Here is a 24,898-nt window from a genome sequence, read left to right on the forward strand (position 1 = left end):
AGTATGGCTCAACAGTATACAATGAATTAGATTATTAGCCAGTATGGTTCAACAGTATACAATGAATTAGATATATGGCTAACATGGCTTGTGAGTATACAATGAATTTGATATACAGCCAACATGGCTCAACAATATACAATGAATTAGATATATAGCCAACGTGGCTTAACAGTATACAATGAATTAGATATATATCTAACGTGGCTTAACAGTATACAATGAATTAGATATATATCTAACGTGGCTCAACAGTATAAAATGAATTAGATATATAGCCAACGTGGCTTAACAGTATACAAAGAATTAGATATATATCTAACGTGGCTCAACAGTATAAAATGAATTAGATATATAGCCAACGTGGCTTAACAGTATACAATGAATTAGATATATATATCTAACGTGGCTCAACAGTATAAAATGAATTAGATATATAGCCATCGTGGCTTAACAGTATACAGTGAATTAGATATATATCTAACGTGGCTCAACAGTATAAAATGAATTAGATACATAGCCAACGTGGCTTAACAGTATACAGTGAATTAGATATATATCTAACGTGGCTCAACAGTATAAAATGAATTAGATATATAGCCAACGTGGCTTAACAGTATACAATGAATTAGATATATATCTAACGTGGCTCAACAGTATAAAATGAATTAGATATATAGCCATCGTGGCTTAACAGTATACAGTGAATTAGATATATATCTAACGTGGCTCAACAGTATAAAATGAATTAGATACATAGCCAACGTGGCTTAACAGTATACAGTGAATTAGATATATATCTAACGTGGCTCAACAGTATAAAATGAATTAGATATACGGCCAATATGGCTCAGCATTATACAATGAATTAGATATATAGCCAGGAAGTGTCTTTGCGAGAAGAGTAGACAGGAATATACATGCAGAAATGCATATGTATGCTTTAATGTAAATAACTGTCTACCCATATGTATGTGTGCATTAGAGAGAGGTAAGAGAGAGAAAGGTAAATGTAGAAAAGGGAAGAGTGATAAATGCAAATGCTTTAATGCAAAGGTTAAACGGAGAGAGAAAGATAAAAAGAACATATGTAATTTCAAAATCAGGATGAAAAATGAAAAAGGAAGAATCTGGTAGATAGAAAGCGCACCCGTCCCGCTTTACATGCACATATTGATGATTTTGATGTTATCAGAAATTTCGAATTAATGCCCTTCTTTCAAGAAGATGAAGTAGATCAATATTTTCTTCCATTTAAGAAAATAGCAGAAAATTTTAAACGGCCAAGAGGGGACCAGTTTATGTTATCAACAAGTGTGCATTTTCCCAGAGCAGGATATTTATTTCTACTGACTGTACGGCCGATTGCTAATGATGATATGGTCAAGGTATATATATATATATATATATATATATATATATATATATATATATATATATATATATATATATATATATATATATATATATATATATATATAAACGTTATGAAATAGTACCCTAGCCATATCAAAAGGAGTTTAGGAATTTTAGAACGTCAAATCAACATACCTATGTCGAATTTACATAGGAAAAGGCACGATATTACAAATAGGTTGACAATAATTTTTACGATGACCTTAGACAACTCATATTAGTGGAAGATTCATAAATTACATCCATAGTGACATCAAGAGTTATCTTTATGAGGCAAAGGTCAAAATATTCAAAACGTGCACTTACGGCTGACAATTATTCCTTTACTCACAAAGTTTAATATGTCAACATGTCTTCCTCTAACCAGTTTCAAACAAACATGCCAGCCTCATATGGGCACATCCATTTATCATCCTGGTACAACATTTTGGAATCAAATTATCATAAGACTGATCAGAAAACCTTATTTCTTCCAATGAGCACCTAATGCAATAAGAAACTACACATTATGCATTATTGCAAGACATTAGACAAGCAACAAAATTGTGATAGAGCTATTACAAATGCTCTTATTTTTAAGATATCAAGGTTACGGTCATATATTGAAATCAAGACATTTTTTGGGCAATACAAACCACAAATACGGTTTTATTAAGGAGAATTATAAACCATTCGGTCGAAAGGTTCTTTATTACATGATGTTGGTTGTGTCAAGAATATCGATATGAACGTTTAAGTCCCTCAAAATAAAATATTTTATGTTCACGTACTTTGCCTTTTTCTGGGAAGTCTTCTTCTAATAAAGGCGTTATTATAACGGGTTAGAACTAAGTCTTTGTTAATGTTCCTCAACATTATGTAAATTTGTAATCAGACTAAGTCTCAGGACACATGACTGTCAGAATATTGTCGTCTGCACTCATCGATGGTATTACTAGGCAATGACGTAGCTGGAGATAATGTTGTAGTTAATCCTTTTGTAACTAACAATCCTTGTTTGGATCACAAAGATGATCCTCCTGATTTGTATCCATCTCTTGCAGTTATACGAGGAATGAAAAACAAAGCACTTGAAAATGAAAGAAAATTATATAGTTAAGCGCGATGTACGCGTAAATCTTGCAATTAATTTAGCTAAATCCTTCCCACACAGTGACCACTTAATCGATGGGATGCAGTGGGACTGTGGTGACTATGGAGTAACAAATCCTCGGAATTCCGAACTGATGAATAATCTGTACAAGGAAATTTCACAACAAATACTACAACATAAAACAATGTTTTTGAACATCCGTTACTTGAATATGGGCACTTATTCTGAGTTGTTCCTAGAAAAATAAATAAAATCTAGCACGATTTTGAAATTGAAAATACCACACCTGTAAAACAGAACCAGTACAACAGGATGAACACTCTCAGGACGGAATATTTGAATAAAGAAATTCAGTATTTGCAGGAAAATGATTTCATAGAACCGAATAATAGTAACTGCAGTGGACTTGTTATACGTGTACCGAAAACGGAAACTACTTTTCCCCATGTGTACGGACTATTAAATAGTGAACAGCGTGATCCCCAAAAAATGTCACCAAATTTGACCATCTAAACGGATTCTGTCAAATTCGCCTGACAGAAAGAGGAAAGTTCGGCATACGTGACACATGATAGAGTTTTGCAATATAAAATAATGCCGTTTGGGATGAAAGCTCCACCTTGTATTTTTCAACGTTTAATCAACATGATTACATCTGGTCTCATCGACATCTGCACCTGGAAAAATCACTTGCATACAATTTGGAAAGTCTTTGGCAGACACACTGATGCAAATACGCCAATTAATTTATTCAAAATTGAGTTTTGTTACGCTTCTGTTACATTTCTAGGCTATATCTTAGAAGATGGACAAGTTAAACCTATAGACGGCGAAGTCAAGACTCTCTCTAAATTATCTGTAACTGTCAGTAAAGAGCAGCTGGTACGATTTTTGGGCATGGATGGATAAAATGGGAAAGCTGTATTCCGCCTTTTCTATAATTGATGAGCTCGAGACACAATTTGTTGAGGCAGAAAACCAAGTTTCATTGACTTGAGAAATGTCCATAGGAATTAGATCCTTTAAGAGCATCTTGAACAGTGCACCAGTTCTTTCAGCTCCAGATTTCACTCAATCGTTAAAAGTGTATATTGATGCATATGATTTTGGAATTGGCCCGGTATTGATTCAAGAAGACCAAAATAATTTTAATGATCCAATGTGCTATTTCATCTAAGAAATTAAATAAGCAGCAGTGAAATTTTCCAACAATAGAGAAGAAATGCTAGCTCTGTATTCTTTTTTCACTTTGTAGTGTAAATTAGGTCAACTCTTTCTCCAATTATTGTGTTTTCTTTTTACAGCTACCTTAATTTCATCGTCAGGAAAGATCAGAGATTACTGACGGAGAGTTTGATGTTGCAGAAATAAAATATTGACATCAGTCATAACAAGGGACAAACAATCTTAAACAGGTGTATAGAAATAATTCCTATGTGCTTTATGCTTTTCATAAAACTTCATTTATGTAACTCATCATGTGTACAACCAGATGATCTTTAAGCATAGTAAGTTGGTGTATTATGTCGTTTATTTTGAGGTGTTGAAATGAATATACTTCCTACTTTTCACAGTTATACATGTCAGACGCAAGACAAAAATATCGGTGAGTAAAATCAATAAAGCATGGAAAACTCATTTGTATCCCAAAAAAGTCACATAAAAGAACTTAGTTAAAATTCCTAACGCTTTTTTATTCTTGGATTAATTTAGGTTTTGGGAGATTGTTTCTCATAAGATCTAACGGAATGAAATTTGGAAACGTCATGGCGGTATTATAAACGAATTGTTTAGTTGTAAGTAAATAATAGTAGGAATTATCTCATGAACACGTTTTCAAAACATTAGTAGACAATTTGGGGATGCAAAGGAATGTTAATAGACAAGGTGGGCATCCAAATGTGTGTCAGCAGACACTGTGGGCATACAAAATGTATGTAAGTAGACAATGTGGGCATGCAAAGTGATGCTACAGACAATGTGGGCATGTACATACATGTTAGGAGACACCGTGGGCATGCAAAGTCATGCTACAGACAATGTGGGCATGTACATATATGTTAGGACACCGTGGGCATGCAAAACAATCTAGAATGTAATCATCAATACATCTGAATGTTCACATAATTGAACACAAAGGTCATGTATGTACACTAGGTTTAATTTGCATTTTTCTAGCGTTCTTAACAGTAACATCCAGTGATAAAAAATAAATAAATGAAAATGAGCTGAATATTTAGAATTATTTAAAAATTAATGGCAAAGTAATACAAGGAGGGTCATACATGATGTAAAGAAGTAAGAACAGATGGTAAAGAAAACCAAATAGGGTTATAATAATTGCTGGCAAAGTCCAACAAGATGAACAAGAAATAATGGCAAAATCAGGTGTGTTAATTAAATATAGCAAAGTTAGACAAGCAGTGTAGTAAATATTGTCAGCTGGTCCCAAAACAATTTTGAATAACAGCATTAGAGCAAACCAAGATAATACAGATATCTATATTAACGATTTTGAATAACAGCATTAGAGCAAACCAAGATAATACAGATATCTATATTAACGATTTTGATGAATACTTGAAAGATCTCAATCAAGCTTTTGATTCCAAATGAAATGACTACGTCAGTGCAACGTTATCTGCTGGCAATGTGAGATGAATTAAATAAATTACTCTGTTTTGATAGCAGTATTCTCACATCGGTTTATGACTAGCATTTTGACAGCTGTATTATCACTTAGTCTGTGGATGTATATTTTCTTACCTTTTCACTCTCGTTTATGATATTATTCGTGGCATTATATTCTTGTATTTCTTGTCAATATGATTAACGCAGCCACTATAAACAACAAAGGTGTTAAAAACTACCCTAAAGCTACCGGACCACTGAGGTTTTGTTTGACTCTATTTACATTGGAAAGACTGGTATATTGTTTTAAGTTATCCTTTACTTTACATAAACATGAGTCAAGGGTTAGTAAAGGTTATCCCCTCTAGATAATAGCATTTCTCTGCATTCGGTTATGTTGAAAAACCACTGGACACTACATGTTGGTGTACGGGTTTGGAAACAATCAACTGATTCTAAATATTGTTCATGGTAAAGTACATAAAGTTGTAAGTAATATGTATAGAGAAATTAACTCATTTGGTAAAGTAATGTCATGTGCATATCAATGAAATAAAATCGGATTTATGCCAGTGTTGACTTACGACTGATCAAATGAAGTCAATTTGAGAAGTGCCCAATGTAATAAATAATATTTATAGCAACATTCAAGTAGAGTATATATATATATATATATATATATATATATATATATATATATATATATATATATATATATATATATATATATATATATATATATATATATATATATTATATATATATATATTGTTTTATGCCAATGTGGAGTAAATAAAGATCAAAATCACCATTATGTTCCTCGTACATCTGACTGATTAAAACAAGTTTTGGTTACAAGGGTTTGAAATTATATGAATTGTAATCACAGAAAGGATGTTGTACATAAATGTACTTGTTATTCTTTATAAGGAGGACAATTTTACTCTCGCAATTAATAAACGTTTGTATATACCGATTTAAATGGAGAACAAACGTCATTTTTGAAAACAAGCAAAATAGTTATATCTGGTTTCAAGCAAATGTTTATATTTGGCAACACATCTTTGATAATAATATGCCGCGTATATTATCAAATGGATGCAACCACTTAGATTCTGATAGAAATACTGCTATTGAATATTTAGACAATAATGTATAAGAAGAGTTATATTAGTAAGTCAAAATACACCTTTATAAAATGTTATTTCAGGAAACAACTACATTTCAAGCATTTATTTTTAACAATCAATTGGTGTATTGGTTTGGACCTTTTACTAGTGTAACATATCTAAATTATATACCATATTTATGTTACTCGATGCTGCTGCTGCTGATATATTCATTGTTTTTCTTTTAAATAGGTTTCATTTATCAACCATATTTGTATTTGTGCTCAAGCTGTTATTCCACCACTATCAGTAGGTTGTATTTGAAATTTAACTAGTAAGCCAACACCGTCATTCATTTGCATTTTTACTCTAGGCTCTAGGCCAGTAGGCCACTACAGCTAGTAGTATGTATTTGTACTCAGCCACTTTGCAACCACCGTCTGTAATTTGTATTTGTACTCAGCCACTTTGCAACCACCGTCCGTAATTTGTATTTGTACTCTAGCCGCTTTGCCACCACAATCAGTAGTTTGTTCTTGTACCCTACGCACTATTTCACTATGATTAATGTTTATTTGTACCCTACCTACTATTCAAAAGCCTATGTACGTTCTCTACTAATGCTTTTGTTTCACATTTGTACGTGCACTATAATTCATTTTTAAATAACTTGGAAACTTTTCTCGAATCCATCCCTGGACATTAATTAGTTTTTATTCATCTGTGATAGATCGTTTTTCTTCTGAATTAGAATAATCATTAAATGTATAGAACAAAAGATAATAAATGAAAAAAAAATTGGCATTGAAGACATTGACATACATATATATTTGTAAAGAGTGCTGAAAATTGCTTAGTCATAAAAGCGAGTCACCAAATCCCTTTTCTTTATTTCGGAACAGTAACTTGCAATGAAAACGACACAACTGTTAATAACAGGCATTAAATATACAAACGTTAGATCACAAACGAAGACAATAAAGATAACTCGAACTAGGCATACATATTTAATTTAGACCCTGTCTCAACTATAGTAAAAGATGCTAATGATACACATTAATTGTGGAAAGGGGACTTTGTAATTCGGATAGGTGACATCCATATCATCTAAATGTAGATGCTATATTCATTTGTTTCCCACAACTTAGTTGAAACTTGGATGGATAATAGCTTGTGTTCGTCCACGTTATCAGGTGAACGTGGAAGCAACTGATATGAATTACCACATGTTAGTTTGCCCAAAAGTCTGTAGAAAAGCATGTCCCAGCGATAATTTGAAAAGAAAAATAAGAAAACAGAAATATATAATTTTATAAAAATTGAATATGTCTTTAATATGTTTGGAGAACTCCCTAACCTCGAGCCTTGCGGTGTGTGTTTGTTTGTGTGTGTGTGTGTGTGTGTGTGTGTGTGTTTTATGTGATGCACTAGACCTGAGATTGCATCATTTTAAAAGACGAACATTTACATTTTAAAAAATATATTATTCTTTAGATTTTGCAGACACTTTAGTGACTCAGCTGAAGGAGGTTTGTGTAATCATATATAAATACAAAAACAATGGTTTTATTTATTCGTTTTCAAATACACTGTATATTCAAGAATGTGTGTGTGTATTCAAGAATGATCAATTTTGTGTTCTTCATCAAATTGTCCGGGATAAGTTGATTTATAAATTGCGCTTCCGAAAGTTGCACAATAAAAAAAAAAACATTTATTTATATTTACAAAAAATTATGATACTTTAAATTTCACATTTTTATAATCTATGACTCTTGACTTGTATCTTCCATTTATGACTTTACTTTCATGAACTGAAACAGACCAATAACAGAATTACAGAAACAGCAGAATCATGGCGGCTGTGCTCACACTGAAAAGAGAATGGTAAGAAAGACTGCTTTCTCTGTCATGCATGAATGAACAACCTATGACCATGAAATTATATTGCAGTCGGTGTATTAGAAGAAATTATTCTTCCCAATTACTAACACCATGTCCAGCATTGTGATCCTTGCCATTTGAAATAAATCTCTGGACAATAAGCACATTGCAGATGTTTGTAGAACGAAACTTGCATCTATTTTCTTATCTTTCAGTACAAACAAATAAAGACTGACTGATTTTAGACCGTTTAAGAAAACAATGGCATTAAATGCCTCTGGGTGGATATTTATCAGTGTACATTCTACCTAATCGCTCACAAAATGAAGATACAATCCAGACTTTATAATAACGTTTGAGTGAATAGGTACAATGTACTCATCGGTAATTACCCACCCATGATCATGTAATCACTTTAATTTAAATTTTCCTACTTTCTGTTATCAAATCACCGAATTACACCAAGAAAATATTTTATTTTCCGTAGCACACAGCTGACATGTTGACAAAACAGCAAGCTGTCTTTGCAAAAAAAGGCCACTGATCCAGTTAATTCATCGTCAATGTGGAACTAATATATCAATAACCTTGGTTAGTGAAGACGACCCAGTCTGTAGGGCTTTACTAATCCAGTTGCCATACACCCAAGACAAGCTCAAATGTGGAGTGGGCAAGCCCACGTTTCTAAGGTAAAAAATGTTTAGAAAAAGTAGATCGTGTTCAAGTAGTAATGATTGTTAAAACTAGATTTCCACTGAGCAATCTCTCTACAGTATCGGTACATATGTCAAAACCTTTTTCGCAATATGTACTGCATTCTTCAATAAAATAACTGCCCGCAGTTTCTGTCACCCATCGAGCCTTTATTTCATACGATATACTGTCAAAGTGCATCATTTCCATCGTGTAGTCAATGTTAAGATCAGACTCACATTTTCTGGCGATGACTTGATAATGTAAATACTTACTGTTTAAGGCAAGTTTTGACAATATGAAATAAACATTGACATTTTAACTTGTCAGTAATATTTCGGTTTTAATATTTGTAACTATACAGATTTTCTGACTTTAAAGTCCTAACCAAGCCATAGTCAATTTGTGAGTTCCAAGTGTTGAGATTACTGACTCTAACCACTCAGCTTGTCAAAGATTGTTTTGATGCCTGTCACCAATTTGAACTGGCGAGGTGATTATTATTAATAATATATTTCTTGAGATTTCTATCACATGAAAGGCACTAATCTCTAATAATTATCCACTTGGAAGTCTAAAGCTCACAATCAGTATTTATAATCTATTGTTTATGTAATTATTATATGACACAGATGCATCCATGCTCTTTGGAGAATAATGAAATGGATACAAAATAAATCTTTGCAAAGTTAACATGTCAAAGATTGTTTAGATGCATGCCGCCGATTCAGTGTAAAAATAGAATTACCTGGAAGTGGAAGCAGACATGTGAATGGACAGACCACTTCCCAGAAGGAAAGAAAAAAGAGTGAAATCATTAAAATTGGACTATCTAATGAGGGACTCTGTTTTAACTTGTTTTCTTGCTGGATGAATACTTAATACTGGATGATCAATTGATCTTTAAATGAAAATGTAGATACAGAAATATGTCATGATATACTGAAACATCATTAAAATTAACCTCAAATGGTTTTCTTCTTCGCTGTTTAACGTTTGAATTTAAGGACTTTTTCCTAAATCTCTCTCTCTCCCTTAAAAATCTAGCCATCTACAAACAAATTATCTACCTATCCATTTATCTGTATATTTGTATACATATTCGTCTTTGCTCGTCTAATTATATCCGGATTCCTTTCCTTCTTCCTCATTTACATATCTAACTACACGTTCTATTGTGGGGATAATTCTAATTCTCGATATATGATTTTGAAGGTGCAACCAAAGATAAAATGTAAACAACGTTCTATATTTGTGGGGGAGAAGCATGCAATAGTATATGATGGAGGAGAGTTATAGGAGGCTAAACATGGGCCTTGTATCCAATGGCAAAAGAGTATAAATGCAGTTTATCCACGAACACTGTTACCAATTTGTCCAATGTATCGCTAGATCAGATACCCATACATATGTATGGTTTCGTCCTGGAAGAATTAAAAAAAAGTGTTGCTCACATACTGTTCTACATGTATTGAATCCACAGTTTTCTTCTCTTGGTAATATGTCATTACCAGTTACATACAATAACAGCATAAACAATTTGTATCTAAAGGACACTTTGTTCTTGTTATGATATATTTTTCTATAAAAGTGAAATAAATTATTATAAAAGTGAGGGTTTCTCACATGTTTAAATTATTTTGATGTGAAAGCTTATATGTAGCTGAATAGAATCATGCCAGGTATTACTTAAATGTGTGAATAAATATGGGTTCAAGCCAATTTAGGTATTATATATTTGCTCTTTTCTGAATTTTTGTTGAAATCCAGTGCATTTGTTCAAAGTTTGAATGCACAAAGAATACCTTGCTCATGTTGCATATGGAACAAATCATTAGAGTCATGTTGTATTTGTCGGAAAAAATTTGCATTTGAATTAAATGACAGGAAATTTTCGTGCAAGTGAACTTTTCAGAATGGGCTAAATCATATATGTTTTCATTTACATCCATGCACAAGCCAACAATCTGAAATTAATAAACATTTTATTTTCTGTTTAGGCTTTAATGCTGCTTTCTGTTGAATGCAAGTAACTTTCTCCACTGGTTATCAAATCAAGAGGACACATCAAAGGAAAAATAGTAATGTTTTCTTTTGGGCTACAATATTATGCAAACAACATTTTCTTGACTTTTACTGTATTGGACATATAGTAGATCTTATGGCCTGTTGTTCAACATCTGTCTGTTTGTTGACACAAGTTATCACTACTTCTCCTAAACTACTTAAAAGATTACTATGAAAAGTTGCACACACATTCACCTCAAGCTGGTCCGAAATGAAAATAGTGCTGCTGGGATGTCATATATGGCAACTATCTTGAAAATATAATTAATGTTACCTCTAGATTTTTGGTCGTAATCAGCATGGGATTTAATTTAAAGGCTTTGTATAATTGATCTAGTAGGTCGTAACTGAAAATGGTGCAAATCTGACGACCAGTATGACCATCACATCACCGACCAAACCCTTCACGTTAATTTAAAATAACGATCTGCTACTTCCAGCTTTGTGGAATGCTTCTAAAGGTTTATGTACATCCTACCACATACAGCGCACACCACATGAAGGAATGTGATCAAATGGCAAGGTCATTGGTTCTCAATGAGTGAACCTAGACCGGAAATACAAACCCTTCCTCTCTACTGGCATTGGAATACATTTTTCAAGTGTATTAAATTCCGTCCTGCAAGCCAGACTTTTTTTAATGTGAACTAGATGAAGAAACTTTATGGTAATGTACCAGAAGACACAATCATAGATTTGGGGAGAAACGTGGTTTATATATAACAAATTTTCATCTTATAATGTAAGAATTGTTTTGTGTGTCATTCATCTTTTATATACCTTTCACAAAATTGTAAAACTACATTTTATCTTTTATCTTGTTCACATGTTTTTGGACAGGTTTTTCTAAGTCATTTTATTTACATATTTTTTGCGGCTCTTTTCTTTTTCTTAAGAATTTACTTTTAAATTGGCACCATGTATCCAGTATTGTGCTGACTGGCCATAAATCATATGAATACATACATCCATACATCCATACATGCATCCATACATACATCCATACATCCATACATACATATATACATACATACATACATCCATACATACATCCATACATACATACATCCATTCATCCATGCATACATCCATACATCCATACATACATACATACATACATCCATACATACATACATACATACATACATACATACATACATACATACATAGCTAAACAACCTTAAATGAAATACATTTTGCATATAAAATGAGATCTATGACTATACCCACAATATAGCAGTACATGTGTAATATTAAATGTCCCAGTAGTGAGGGGGTGCTGTACTTACTGAATTATTGTGAGCCGAAATTATTCAGTACAAACTGTAAATTGTTAGGTTGTCATATTTACACTATCTAGTTAGTGTCTTATATACCAAAGTTGTTCACACAGCCTAGAAAAGACACTGAATCTGAGAAGGCACTTTAAAAACTCCTTGAAATTTGTAGCTTAATGAATTTGTCTGAGGGAATGCAAAACGTTAATTTTATATAAAATATATCAGTTTCTAAATGCAAGACTCCTTGAAATTTGTAGCTTAATGACTTTGTGTGAGGGAATGCAAAACGTTAATTTTATATAAAATATATCAGTTTCTAAATGCAAGACTTGTGTTTCCATGCTTTTCAAAAGTAATGAAATGGATAAAGTGTGAGGATCTAATGAAACAACATATGGAATAGAGTAACTTTGCAGTAGTACCTTGCTGATAACATTTATAAAAGGATAACTAATTTGTTAAGAATGTGGCCCAACTATGACTCAGCTGTATGCATTTCAAAATAGGTGCATGGCCCATGTTCTGTAAAATAAGGTACTCCGTGAAAACATGTGGAAGTTCTGACATTTTTTAAAGTCCTCGCAAAGAAATAAACTTACCTGAGCTATACTACCCATTACAGACAAACATGCAGACTCAAAAAGATGCATGCACGTTTACACACACACACACGCACACACACACACACACACACGCACGCACATACACATACGCAGATGTCATGACCCTGTGGCATCCAGTATATTATATTGAATGAATTACCATATCCCCCAACCATCCAGTCTATATACTGAATTGCCATTTCCACCTACGATCCAATATATATACTGAATTGTCATTTCCCCAAACCATCCAATATATATCTATATATATATATATATATCTATATATATATATATATATAATTTATGTCTAAATAGAGGTAAAAAATTTATCAATATTTTATTATGTATAATGCACACTTATTAAAGATACAGAAAATAAATAGATAAATAAAATAAAAAATAAAAATTAGAAAAATATAAAATAATAATATACATTATATCGTGATATATTTTTGACAAATATTAAATGTTTCATCAGGACTCAATTTATGTAATAAAATAGTATGGCGTGCATAATGCTTACTATCAAGTATTTTACAAATAATTAATCATATCATATTGAGAATTAATTTTTTAAAAAAACTTTTATTTGTAAATAATTAGTAAACTTATTTTCATGATATTAGTTTATGCCTTTACCAATAAATTATTCTGCAAAGTAGAATGGTAAAAACATATTCTTATATAATCGAAAACAGGGGACATAATTCATAATAATAATAAACAAACAAATAAAAAACAAAACAAAAGAAAAATAAAAAAAACAGGATTAATGAATATCGTATGGTGTTTTTGAATTTAGACCTTTTGGATATACCGTATTCAGACGGTGAATCCAATAGGTTTCCTTTAACAGACGTTCCATCTTAGAATCAGCTTTAACAATAGGTTGGAAGGCGAAATCTTGCAAGTTATGGAAAGTGTTGTTAAAATGTACGGCAACATGAGATGAAAACGATTGATCTATATAATTTTTTTATGTTTTATATCTGATCTATGTTGTTTCATATGTTTAGATATTTGTTGACTGGTTTGTCCAATATATTGGATGCCACATGTTTTGCATGTTATTAAATAAATAACATTTGATGTTGCACAATTAGTATCACAACGCATATCAAAAGTTTGTTTCATATTATTTATATTGAAAGAAGTAATTTCATTAATAAATGAACAGTGTGAACATCTAGGTCTATTATATTTAGTTGATGATCCTATTTTATGCTTTTTTTTCTAATTTATAATTAGTAAGGAAATCTTTAAAAATTTTAGTCCCTTTATAAGGAAGTGTGGGTTTACTTTCGTTTAGCGATATAACACTTGATGTACATGATAAGTTTAATAAATCCAAATATTTCTTGAAGAAAACGAATAAACATATCAATTATCAAAAGAAGAACATGTTTGTGATTTGATAAAACTTGTGCTCGAAAATAACTTTTTTCAATTTGGTAATACAAACTATCTCCCAATAATGGTAACAGCAATGAGTAGTCCTATGGCACCTGCTTATGCATCTTTTTTGATGAGAAAAATAGAAATGATTTTCTAAATAAATGCCTCTTAAAACCACATGTATGGTTAAGATTTTTAGATGATATCTTTATGATTTGGAGTTATTCATTAGAAGACCTTTTGTTATTTTGAAGACAATTTAAATAAAATACAGCCCACAATAAAATTCACATTCAATGTCTCTAAAACTAAAGTATCATTTTTGGACATAGATGTCGTGAAAAATGAAAAAATGACATTACTATCATGGTTCATGTTAAAAACACGAATATTCATCAATATATTGAATATTCTTCATGCCATCCTAAATCATGTACAAACGGGATACCATATAGTTAATCGAAAAGATATAGAATACTTATTTCGGATGACGCTCTTTTTAAGTCATCTTTGACAGAGTAGGTCAGCATTTTTAAATAGAAATTACCCTATTGACATTATTAGTACTGCTTTCCAAAAAGTGTCTTCTCTTACACAACTTCAATCTTTAAAATGTAAAATCAAAAATAGAAATGAAGATATCATTCCTTTTGTTATTGAAAATAATCCAAGGTTGCGTAATATAGGTAAGATTATCAATAAATATTGGATTTATTAAATTTATCATGTAAAGCAAGTGTTAAATCACTACACGAAAGCAAACCTACACTGCTTTTGAAAGGACTAACAATCTTAAAGATTTCCTAATTAATTCTAAATTAGAAGAAAACAAAACATATAACATATTATGTTTTGCTTCTTCCCGTGTGTGGATAGTAGATTTGTGGTTAGTTTTTAGCTTCTTCTCGTGTGTTAGTAGTAAATAATGTGGTTCGTTTTGACTTCTTCGCGTGTGTGTGGATAGTATATTAGTGGTTAGTTTTTAGCTTCTTCGCATATGTGGGTAGTAGATTTTGGTTATGTTTTGCTTCTTCGCGTGTGTGGATAGTAGATTTTGGTTAGTTTTTAGCTTCTTCGCGTATCTGGATAGTATATTTGTGTTTGTTTTTGCATCTTCGCGTGTGTGGATAATATATTTTGGTTATGTTTTTGCTTCTTCCCGTGTGTTTATAGTAGATTATGGTTATGTTTTTTGCTTCTTTTCATGTGTGGATAGTATATTTTGGTTATGTTATTGCTCCTTTCCGTGTGTGGATGGTAGATTTTAGTTATGAATTTAGCTTCTTCTCGTGTCTGGATAGTAAATAATGTGGTTAGTTTTGGCTTCTTTGCGTGTGTGGATAGTGTATTAGTGGTTAGTTTTTAGCTTCTTTGCGTATGTGGATAGTAGATTTTGGATTTGATTTGCTCCTTCGCGTGTGTGGATAGCACATTGTGAGTATGTTTTTGCTTCTTCTCTTGTGTGGATAGTATTATTTGTTTTGTTTTGCTTCTTCGCGTATGTGGATTGTGTATGTTGGTTATGTTTTTGCTTCTTCGCGTGTGTGGATAGTTTATTTCGTGTTTGTATTTTATTCTTCGCGTATGTGGATAGTATATTTTGTTTTGTTTTTCTTCTCCGCATGTGTGGATAGCATATCTTGTATTGTTTTGCTTCTTCGCCTGTGTGGATAGTATATTTTGTGGGTTTTTTTTTGTTTTTTTTGTTTTTTGGGGGGCTAATCACCTCTGTGTTGATAGTAGATAATATGTGAAGAGAGAAGATGGGGATGTTTTCCTTCACGTCCGTGCTTGACGGATAAAAACCTCAAGCGTCAGTCGTTCGCGCCATTCTACGGAATAACGAAAAGAAGATGGCAGCAGTGTCACCTTTATTTAATGATTTGAGAGAAAGTTACTTTTGGATGATAGATGGTGAATATGCAGTTGAAAGAATTTAAAGAGAATCGATGTTAACAAACAGGCGTGACTATGTTAACAAACTGAAATTAGCCAGGGAGATGATAAAAGGGATAATATAAGAAGAAGTGAAGAAGTTGAGAGGATGTATTAATCCCCCCATGTCAGAGTGGGAACGTTGAAACAGGCTATGGATAACATTATCAAAGTCAGTTGTGGGTTTTTTGGAAGATATCGAGCAATGGTCAGAGCGGCAATTTGTCAAAAGGGGTCTGGACCAGCTCAAGAAAGCCAAAGAAATCATGAGAAAGGTCATGGATGTAGAAGTTAAGTAGATACAAAAATGGAGTAAAGAAAGAAAGAAACAAGAGAATATAAAGATAAAAGAGGACTTTGAAAAACTAAATCAGAATTTCATCAAAGTCCAAGAGAAATTCAGAGATATGGGTCATCCAAACTGGATACCGGAGAAGGAGAACAAGAAGAAGAAAGGATTGATAGGAAAATTGAGAAGATTGCTAAAGATGTCAAGATAATAGAAGAAACCAAAGGCCCTTTTCAGGGTCACCCATATGTCTAGAAAAGAAAATGCTTTCTTGCCTCCATTTTTACTTTTTTAAATGTTATATAAGTGTTTGTCTCTTGTCTGTGTTATCTCTGTACACCCGCTCTTTGCTCAGTACTGTGACGTCACCTCCCTAGTTGCAACATTGTTACCAATCTCCCCTACTGTGACGTCAGGCGCTATACAAACTCCACTTTCCCTTGTCCATATACAATCCCAATATTCCCTACGTTAAATTCCCATTGTCCGTATATCGTCCCAGGGTTATCTGAAAAGTCGTGTCCGTATATCTTCCCACGGAAGTCTGTAATGCTAATTCCAATTGTCCGTATAAATCTTGTCCGTATGTCGTCCCAGCGAGGTTTGTAATGTTAATTCCCATTGTCTGTATATCGTCCCCATACATTACTAATGACGTTACAACATTGATCAGTAAGTGGTTGATCAGCTCTGACGACGGGCCGACCACTACCCGTATTAGATTTGCGGTTATGTGTTGTTTTGCCAGCAAATTTACCAACAGTACCAATAACATTATCACTAACAAATTCCATGGCTTTCATACCTAACTGTTTTGTAATAGAAAGAGCTTTTGGGGCTATCCTTCTGAAAAGAAACTGAATACCATCGCCGAGTCAATCTACATATGTCATTTTATAAACCGGTAATCGTGAATTTATCATCCTGACGCTTTCTACGTAGGTATTGTCTATAATCATGTTATGTTGTTATCTTCGATCTAAAGGATCACTCACTGTAGTATTCGTCGGTAATTTAATCGATGAGAGCTCTATAGACGCTACTGTCCATGACTCCAATGGTAAATAAACGCTGACAAATAGCACATGCTTCATTTATGATTTCTTGGGAATTGTTACCGGATTATCTTCCACAAATCAGAATTTCTTGTCTATCAATATCAGCTAGAATGGCATTTGGACAACATCTATCCTGAATCAACGGCGATTTAGCGATCACAGTACCACCTTGTTTCCTGCTACGTCGATAGCGAGCGGTAAGACATCTTCCTGTTGCTCCTTCGTCCACTACACGAGGTGGTCCAAATAGTGACCAGCTGGGCGATAATATTTCTCCTAGTGATGGCGCCTTTCCATGTTGTTTGACTTGTTTCTCAGATTTTTCAAATTAATGTTTATTATCACCGCTGATTTGAGGCATGTTATGGTAATTTCGAAACACAAAACAAGTCTAGTTTTACGGGGGAACATCAGAGGTTGATGGATCCAATAGTTCACGACAAGTTGGTATGACTGCTTCAGCAACCATTGTACGTTTTACTGTATTAAAGTAGCATACCGTATTTTTCCCAGCTAGAATGAGTTGCCGGGATCTCCATTCGATTCAAAATTAAACATTGCCCTGGTCACGTGGGTGACTGAGCTAAAAATACATGTACGTTATTAATAACATGCAGGATTTCTCAGCTATTTATACATTTTCCTGGTCACGTGTTTGAATGCGCTAAATACCTGTTTATAACTGGCTTGGATTTGCAAAGGTAAAAATCGATAAATGTACATTCGTTAGAGAAATATACCTGTTAAATTAAATATAAATACTTGATAAAATAAAATATATGACAATCATATTGGCTTTGTACAATCAATTTTTGTAACAATTGATATATGGTTACCATCTTCACCTAGATTATAAATACACTGATATTATGTATATGTATCTTCCTGTCAATGCCTATGTGTAAATATTTAAGTTCAGCATCAAAGAACTGCTAGTGTACTTTCTAAAATTCAGGCATTACCTTTCATATATTCATACTGTACTGCTTGTCTTCATCAGTCTTCTCTCTCTGTAAATTTTCATTTGAGGTTGTACATATAAAGACTTCTCCATGTTGTTTTGTTATTTTCCCGTGTCACGCTGAAAGGCTTTTATTGCTTTTTTCGTTGTCTGTTTGAACCCCAGGTTGTGTCAAAAATGTTATGAGACGTTTCATAATTGATGTAATATATTTTGTCTTCGTCACACGCTTCTCATTTGAGACATAACAAGATGATATTGGAGGAATCATCATTTCTCAGGTAAACAAGGTTTTGTTCTCCTTCACCTGAGCTAGGTCACATTTTAGGATTTTCTTTTTCTTTAAATCTATTGCAAATTGAAGATTTCATTCTGCAGTTTTAGTTATGATTTGAAGGTCTCTTACTGAAACTATAATAAAGAACACAATACACATAATCTGCTTGAATCACTTTAATTCAATAAGTCAAAAAACGATAACAAATGTTGTTTACAAAACTGTAACTGATTTTGGATAAGGTCATCTGTACCATTTTACATTACCCAAGCATATAATGAAATAAAAATATAAAACTAACATAACAATGCAAATTGAATATAAATAAAAATAATAAATTCAAAGGCATTAAGCTAATTGAAATTGTAGAAAGCAGAGTTGTGAGTAAATCCAATATGTATAGGTATATATTGAGCTGTTCTATTTCTTATGATTGCAATGTAATTGTCTTTATTTTAAGGCGTGTTTTTAACTTACTGGGTGTACAACGAAATTGACTGCACCCTATGAGCTTAAGCATTTAGTCAGTTTCTAAAATATAAAAGTTAATTAAATGAAATAGATATTAATAAAGATAACTTGAATAATATTTCTTCAGTGACCTGCCATGAAAGTAACATCTTTAGGAACATATCGACCTGACTAAAACAAGGATGGATCTTTATATCGTTGATCGTCATAACTGTCGGTAGCTAAGGCAACACGTATTTGCCCTTTTGATATATTAAATCAAGCTATAAAATACACATTCCCTCATACTAACTTCCGTTTAAATTGACATTTAGTTTAGAAATCTGTTCCTTCCTTTTTTGCTCCTTTTTAATACCAAAACTATCACACTCATGTCACATTTACAAGAGTACAGTTCAAATATATTGTATTAGTGCCTTTACATAGTGTGCAAGTAAAATGTAACGGTAAAGCGGATCATATTTGTTATAATCATATGTCTTAAGAATGTTGAGCAATTCGCGTTCGCTAATCCGTATAAAATTTGACAAACAAACGAATGTCCTTAGTAATTGCTTTAATTGGTGCTTGTCACAATACATCGTCGAAATGAACAATGCCAACATTTTAAATTGATTTTAATATAGACTATCTGCAACATGAAATGTTCGTTTCTCTTTATATTTGTCCTTACTACTAACCGACATCAATAAGAAAACAATATCTGGAAGAAACATGTCTGTATTTTCGTGATTTTTCGTCTTGTCTGCATTCACTCCGATTTGTTGAATTCATTGGTCCTATTTGGTTTCAATGTAATCATATAGCAGACATACGTATGCAGAAGTTTTCATCTACACTTTTTAAAACTAAAGTGTTTCAACGTACGCAAATATTAAAATAAAGCTGTCTTTCTTGGAAGTTAGGAATCAGAAGGCATAGAATGTTAGTTATAGAAAATTAAACGAATTTACCTTAAATGTCATCGAATATGAGGATCACCTCAGGAATGGTAGAATGTGACATAGAGAAACTGGAGGAACCAGAAAATGACAATACATGGATAGTGACGTCCCTCTCACGCTCCTGAACTTTTTGAAAATATACAGACTGCACAAATAAAATGATACATACGTTAGATCCACCATTCTTATTTGTATCAACTAAAGAAATTCGAATGACTGAATTTTTATTTTCTTTGACATTACTAATCGCATTTGAATGTATTTTGATTTGCGAATAAGGTTCGTAGAATAAATTAATATTGTCAATAATAGACCATAAATGATCAACAAGAACCATGGCACAACATTCTTTTAAGACCAGCATTCGTCCCTTTACGTCTGTAAAACAAAATACCAAATTGTTAAAACCAGTTTACTATATCTCGTAAGAGATTAATAGCTTCAATAGTGTAGTTTGCACTGAGATAGCGATATCCCAGTCAAGGAATTCAACTTTTTGTCTAAAAACAAAGCTCTGCTTTGAATTGTTGTATTTGTATATCATTTCTGTCCGGAACAGATTTTTTTTTATTCTTGTGTAATACGTTCTCCAGATTGAGTTTACGTGATATTAACAACTATCCCCCCGACGCTCTGAAATAAGAAGTTAGTGTTAGGACTAGTCGGCCTGAGGTCATGATATTTTTGCTGAGTGCATCATCATGTCACGTGTCTGCGGCGTCCAAGGTAAACTGTATAGTCAGTTCATAAAATTCACTGGCACGTTCTTATAACATTTGGACACCTATCTTGATATGTGGAGTTAGCGTACATTCTTAGTTTTTCATTGCTTATATTTCTTATGTTGTCCCATGTACTTGTCTTAATGTTTCTCTCGTTAAATTTTGGAATATTTAACATTTAATTGCTTTAAAGAGATGTAACCCCATTCAGTATTTCTGTGTTCTTCGCATCCTACACCGTACCCTAATTGCAGCGTAGAATATGTGTCTAACATAAAAACTATAAAGTGTTTAATAAAGTTGGTCGTGTGTTAGCAGGGAGAATGCAGGTAGATTATTCATGTGATCTGATGGATGGTCTGTGCAGTTTTCAATTGTATGAAACGCTTTCCTTTATGAGTACTAGCAAATAGCTTGACTTCGTGTGAATGTGTGTTGTTTGTCTCCCTCAAAATGTTTTATTTGGTGGGATATCAAAGTTGTAGAGACATTAAATTGCTTCATGAGTGAAGTTTCTTTCGACACACACACACACACACACACACACACACACACACACACATATATATATATATATATATATATATATATATATATATATATATATATATATATATATATATATATATATATATATATATATATATATATATATATATAAAGGGGATGTTTGCTGTTTGATTTCATAGCAACTCGGACAGTCACCAAAGAAGATCATTTGTTCTTTTTAAAAGTAGTTCCTAGCGTGTGGACACCATTACTAACAGAAGGGCTGAGGCAACCAGACTAATATAAAAACACGAGGCATGAAACAAATCTTTCTCTGTCATATGGGAGAGTAATTTAAGATAATTATGTTTATATTGTGGTGTCATTTCTTTAGAAATTCTAACTCAAAACAGATTTAGACGTGAAAGTGTCAAACAGTGATTTATTTAAAAATTGATACGGACATGGGGTAATTTTGATCAATACTTGAACGAATGCAAGGAAAGAAAGATTTTATGAAGGAGTATAGATAATTAATTTTTCTGTCTCATTTGTTCACAACATGTTTCCGACACGTTATTCACACGTTTATTAAATGAAATAGTTATAAAGTCCGAATGTATGCTACCATGTCTGCTGTTTGCTGTATAAACCACTGAGTTTCTTTTTAACAAATCTGTTTTGCCAAGGGGCCAGGGGTTTTAACAGATTTGTTTCCGTTTTCGCTAACGGTTCTTTCAGCTCCAAGCTATAAACGTCAAGCTGAAGTTTTTATGAGGTTTCTTTTCCACGCTTTGCAAGGGAAGCAGAAACACATTCCTGTATGCAGAAACCGGAAATATTTGCTCCTCCCACCATTTAGTTGTATGTATTCAAATATGTGTTCAGCAGTTTCTGGCTTTACATCACTCGTTCGAAAATGTTAATACAAGGGCTGCCAATAAGTGATGCCTTATGTTACTGGTATATAAAACGTTATTATTCTATTTCCAGGTATCGGCATCGTACGGCTGATTTCCTATATTCCTATGATCAACGTGTACAACAGCCTATATGGCAGCTGAATCCTTAACTAGTCACGTGACTTCAACGCCTATATAATGAAGTCATTCCACATCTAGTCAGCCTTCGCATTAGGTGGGCGGATTCCTGCTTGTCGTTGGAAAAAAAATAAGTAAGTATATTTGTTCTAGTCTTTACAAAGTAAGAATCAGAATATGGAAAGTAGCTAAATGACAGAAATGCTGGTAAAGTCCATGATTTTGTAACAAGCAAAGAGATTTACGTCAATTTTGAAACACAGTAGCACACTTGCAAATTCACAATTTAAAAAAGATATCATCTTTCCATGTGTAATGGACCCAAAACTTCATCAGCTCTGATTGGTTCGGAATTTTCATAAATCCAATATGAATTTAGCATTTATATTTTAGCCTTAATAATTAAATACTCAGTAAAATATATGGAATCAAAGTTAGGTAAGTAATTATTGATAATCAATGATTTAATTATCCTGGTTTAGCATCAGATTGTTGCTAATTCAATTGCAAATTTGGATGGATCCAGTGCTTTAAATGACATTATTGCGCTGTCAAAACTGTTTAATTATTTTACAAATAGAGTTTCGTGTATGGAACATTAAAATTACTATGGTCTGTATACTTTTCTCGTGATTTTAAATATATGCAAAATATATCAAACAATGAATAGGTGATAATTATTGTCTTACGTTAAAACTAACTAAATTTGTGTATTGTTTCCCATATTAATGGATTGCTAATTGTAACATCGTCCAGAAGAAACAAGGAAGCTCGTTTATCGACTATATTTTCTTGATATGTTCCTTCGACAGTATTCATTCGCAGTGTTGCTTTGCAATCATGAACAAAATACTTTAATTTTGTAATACGGCAGTGCCTTTTCTCTGCCGATATCCTTAACTTGGAAGCAGTGTTCAACATGTCAGAAGTGAATACATCAAACTTGGAAGACCTTTGCAACATAAGTAAATACATCTGACATGGAAGACCTTGTCAGTCGAAGTGAATACATCCAACTAATATTGAATTTAATTGTATGCAATGGTCTTTTCATTGCTTTCCATTGCAATTAATAACTGCCAAAATTATTTGTACAATCCTTAATGTACAACAAATAAGTAAACTAGTCCGAACAAATACAGAGTTTCAAACAGTGATACTTGTTTAGCTGCTAATTCAAGTTAAAATATTTGATTATCAACTATAATTGATAGCAAAGATTTAGGATTACGATGGGCTGCAGATAAAAAGGTATTTTATCAATATATTTGACTTCCGTGTGCAAACAAATTAGTCATCTTGATCCGGAAGAAAGCAAATATTAAAGGAATACAAATTTATCATTTAGAATATCTTGTTTCAAAGAATGCAGATGACACCATATGTATGCATTCACAATGGATGGCTCTGAAAAGTCACTGAAATCCGGATTGGATGGCATTTATCAATGTCCTAACTTGTCAGGTCTTTGTATAAATAGCTAATGAAAAGGAAAGGCAGTAGAACACAAGGTAATATGAAATATTGCCATGAATATCATTTAGACTGGAATTTATCTGGATTTATTTACCTTGGCAAAAGATTTTACACAGACTATAACAATATGGATAAATTAAATTATGATAACAAAATTAGGGAAATTAAACATTTGCTTCAGCGGTGACCGCACAAGATCACTAGCCCCTTTCGGGAAATCTAGTTTTTAAAATTTGGCTTTATCAAAACTTACCGATTTATTAATGTGTTTACCAAATACCCTGCTTGGTATTCTCCAGGAACTATAAACCTTTTATATATTTTTCTGGTGTGTGGTAGAACACACTGAACGAAAAATAATTCTCAAGAGACTTTGGTGGGGAAGGAGCTTACAATAGTTGATATCAACACCTTTATGGTTTATATTATGAGCCAGAAGAATGGTTACTCTTGAATGCATTTTACTTGCTCTTCTTCCATAGAAAGAAGACGTGTTGTGTTTAGAATAGACTTTCTAAGATAATTAATTAATGCTAGAACGAGTTTTGGGTAGACAGATGTCCAGCTGAAATAATACTGTACAATAAGTTTACTGTTCCAAATCAAGACAAAAACAATGCTAAACAAGACTGGATAAGGTTCAAGTAATTTGTACTCAGTCTCTCTCTCTCTCTCTCTCTCTCTCTCTCTCTCTCTCTCTCTCTCTGTGCAACATCTCTGAAGAAATTTTAGAATAATACTGTACAGTAAGTTTACTGTTCCAAATCAAGACAAAAACAATGCTAAACAAGACTGGAAAAGGTTCAAGTAATTTGTACTCAGTTTCTCTCTCTCTCTCTCTCTCTCTCTCTCTCTCTCTCTCTCTGCAACATGTCTGAAGAAATTTTAGCATATGTACAACAAGAGTGTTCATTAAAAAGCATAATGAATCTTTACTACGAGTATATAGTTCATTATGAGTATTTACAACTTTTAGGCGTGAATCAGAGATTTTCGGCTTTGCATTGCAGATGGAACAAAATATGATGATTTGATTCATTTATTTATATTATAGTTGCAATTA

The 24,898-nt window shown here is 32.7% G+C and overlaps 1 protein-coding gene across 1 annotated transcript in view; it reads left to right on the forward strand.

Moving 5' to 3' along the window:
• LOC149792090 (zinc transporter ZIP10-like) overlaps window positions 1–3,418 on the forward strand; it is a 21,013-nt gene extending 17,595 nt beyond the window's left edge. The window contains exon 8 of the mRNA XM_089969527.1: window positions 3,300–3,418. Coding sequence (XP_089825653.1) covers window positions 3,300–3,418 — 119 coding nt within the window. The remainder of the gene's footprint in view (window positions 1–3,299) is intronic.
• Window positions 3,419–24,898: the final 21,480 nt, after the last annotated feature.

The sequence above is a fragment of the Sinohyriopsis cumingii genome, chromosome 9 (assembly GCF_028554795.1).
Source record: "Sinohyriopsis cumingii isolate HCF-2022 chromosome 9, ASM2855479v2, whole genome shotgun sequence".
NCBI lineage: Eukaryota > Metazoa > Mollusca > Bivalvia > Unionida > Unionidae > Sinohyriopsis > Sinohyriopsis cumingii.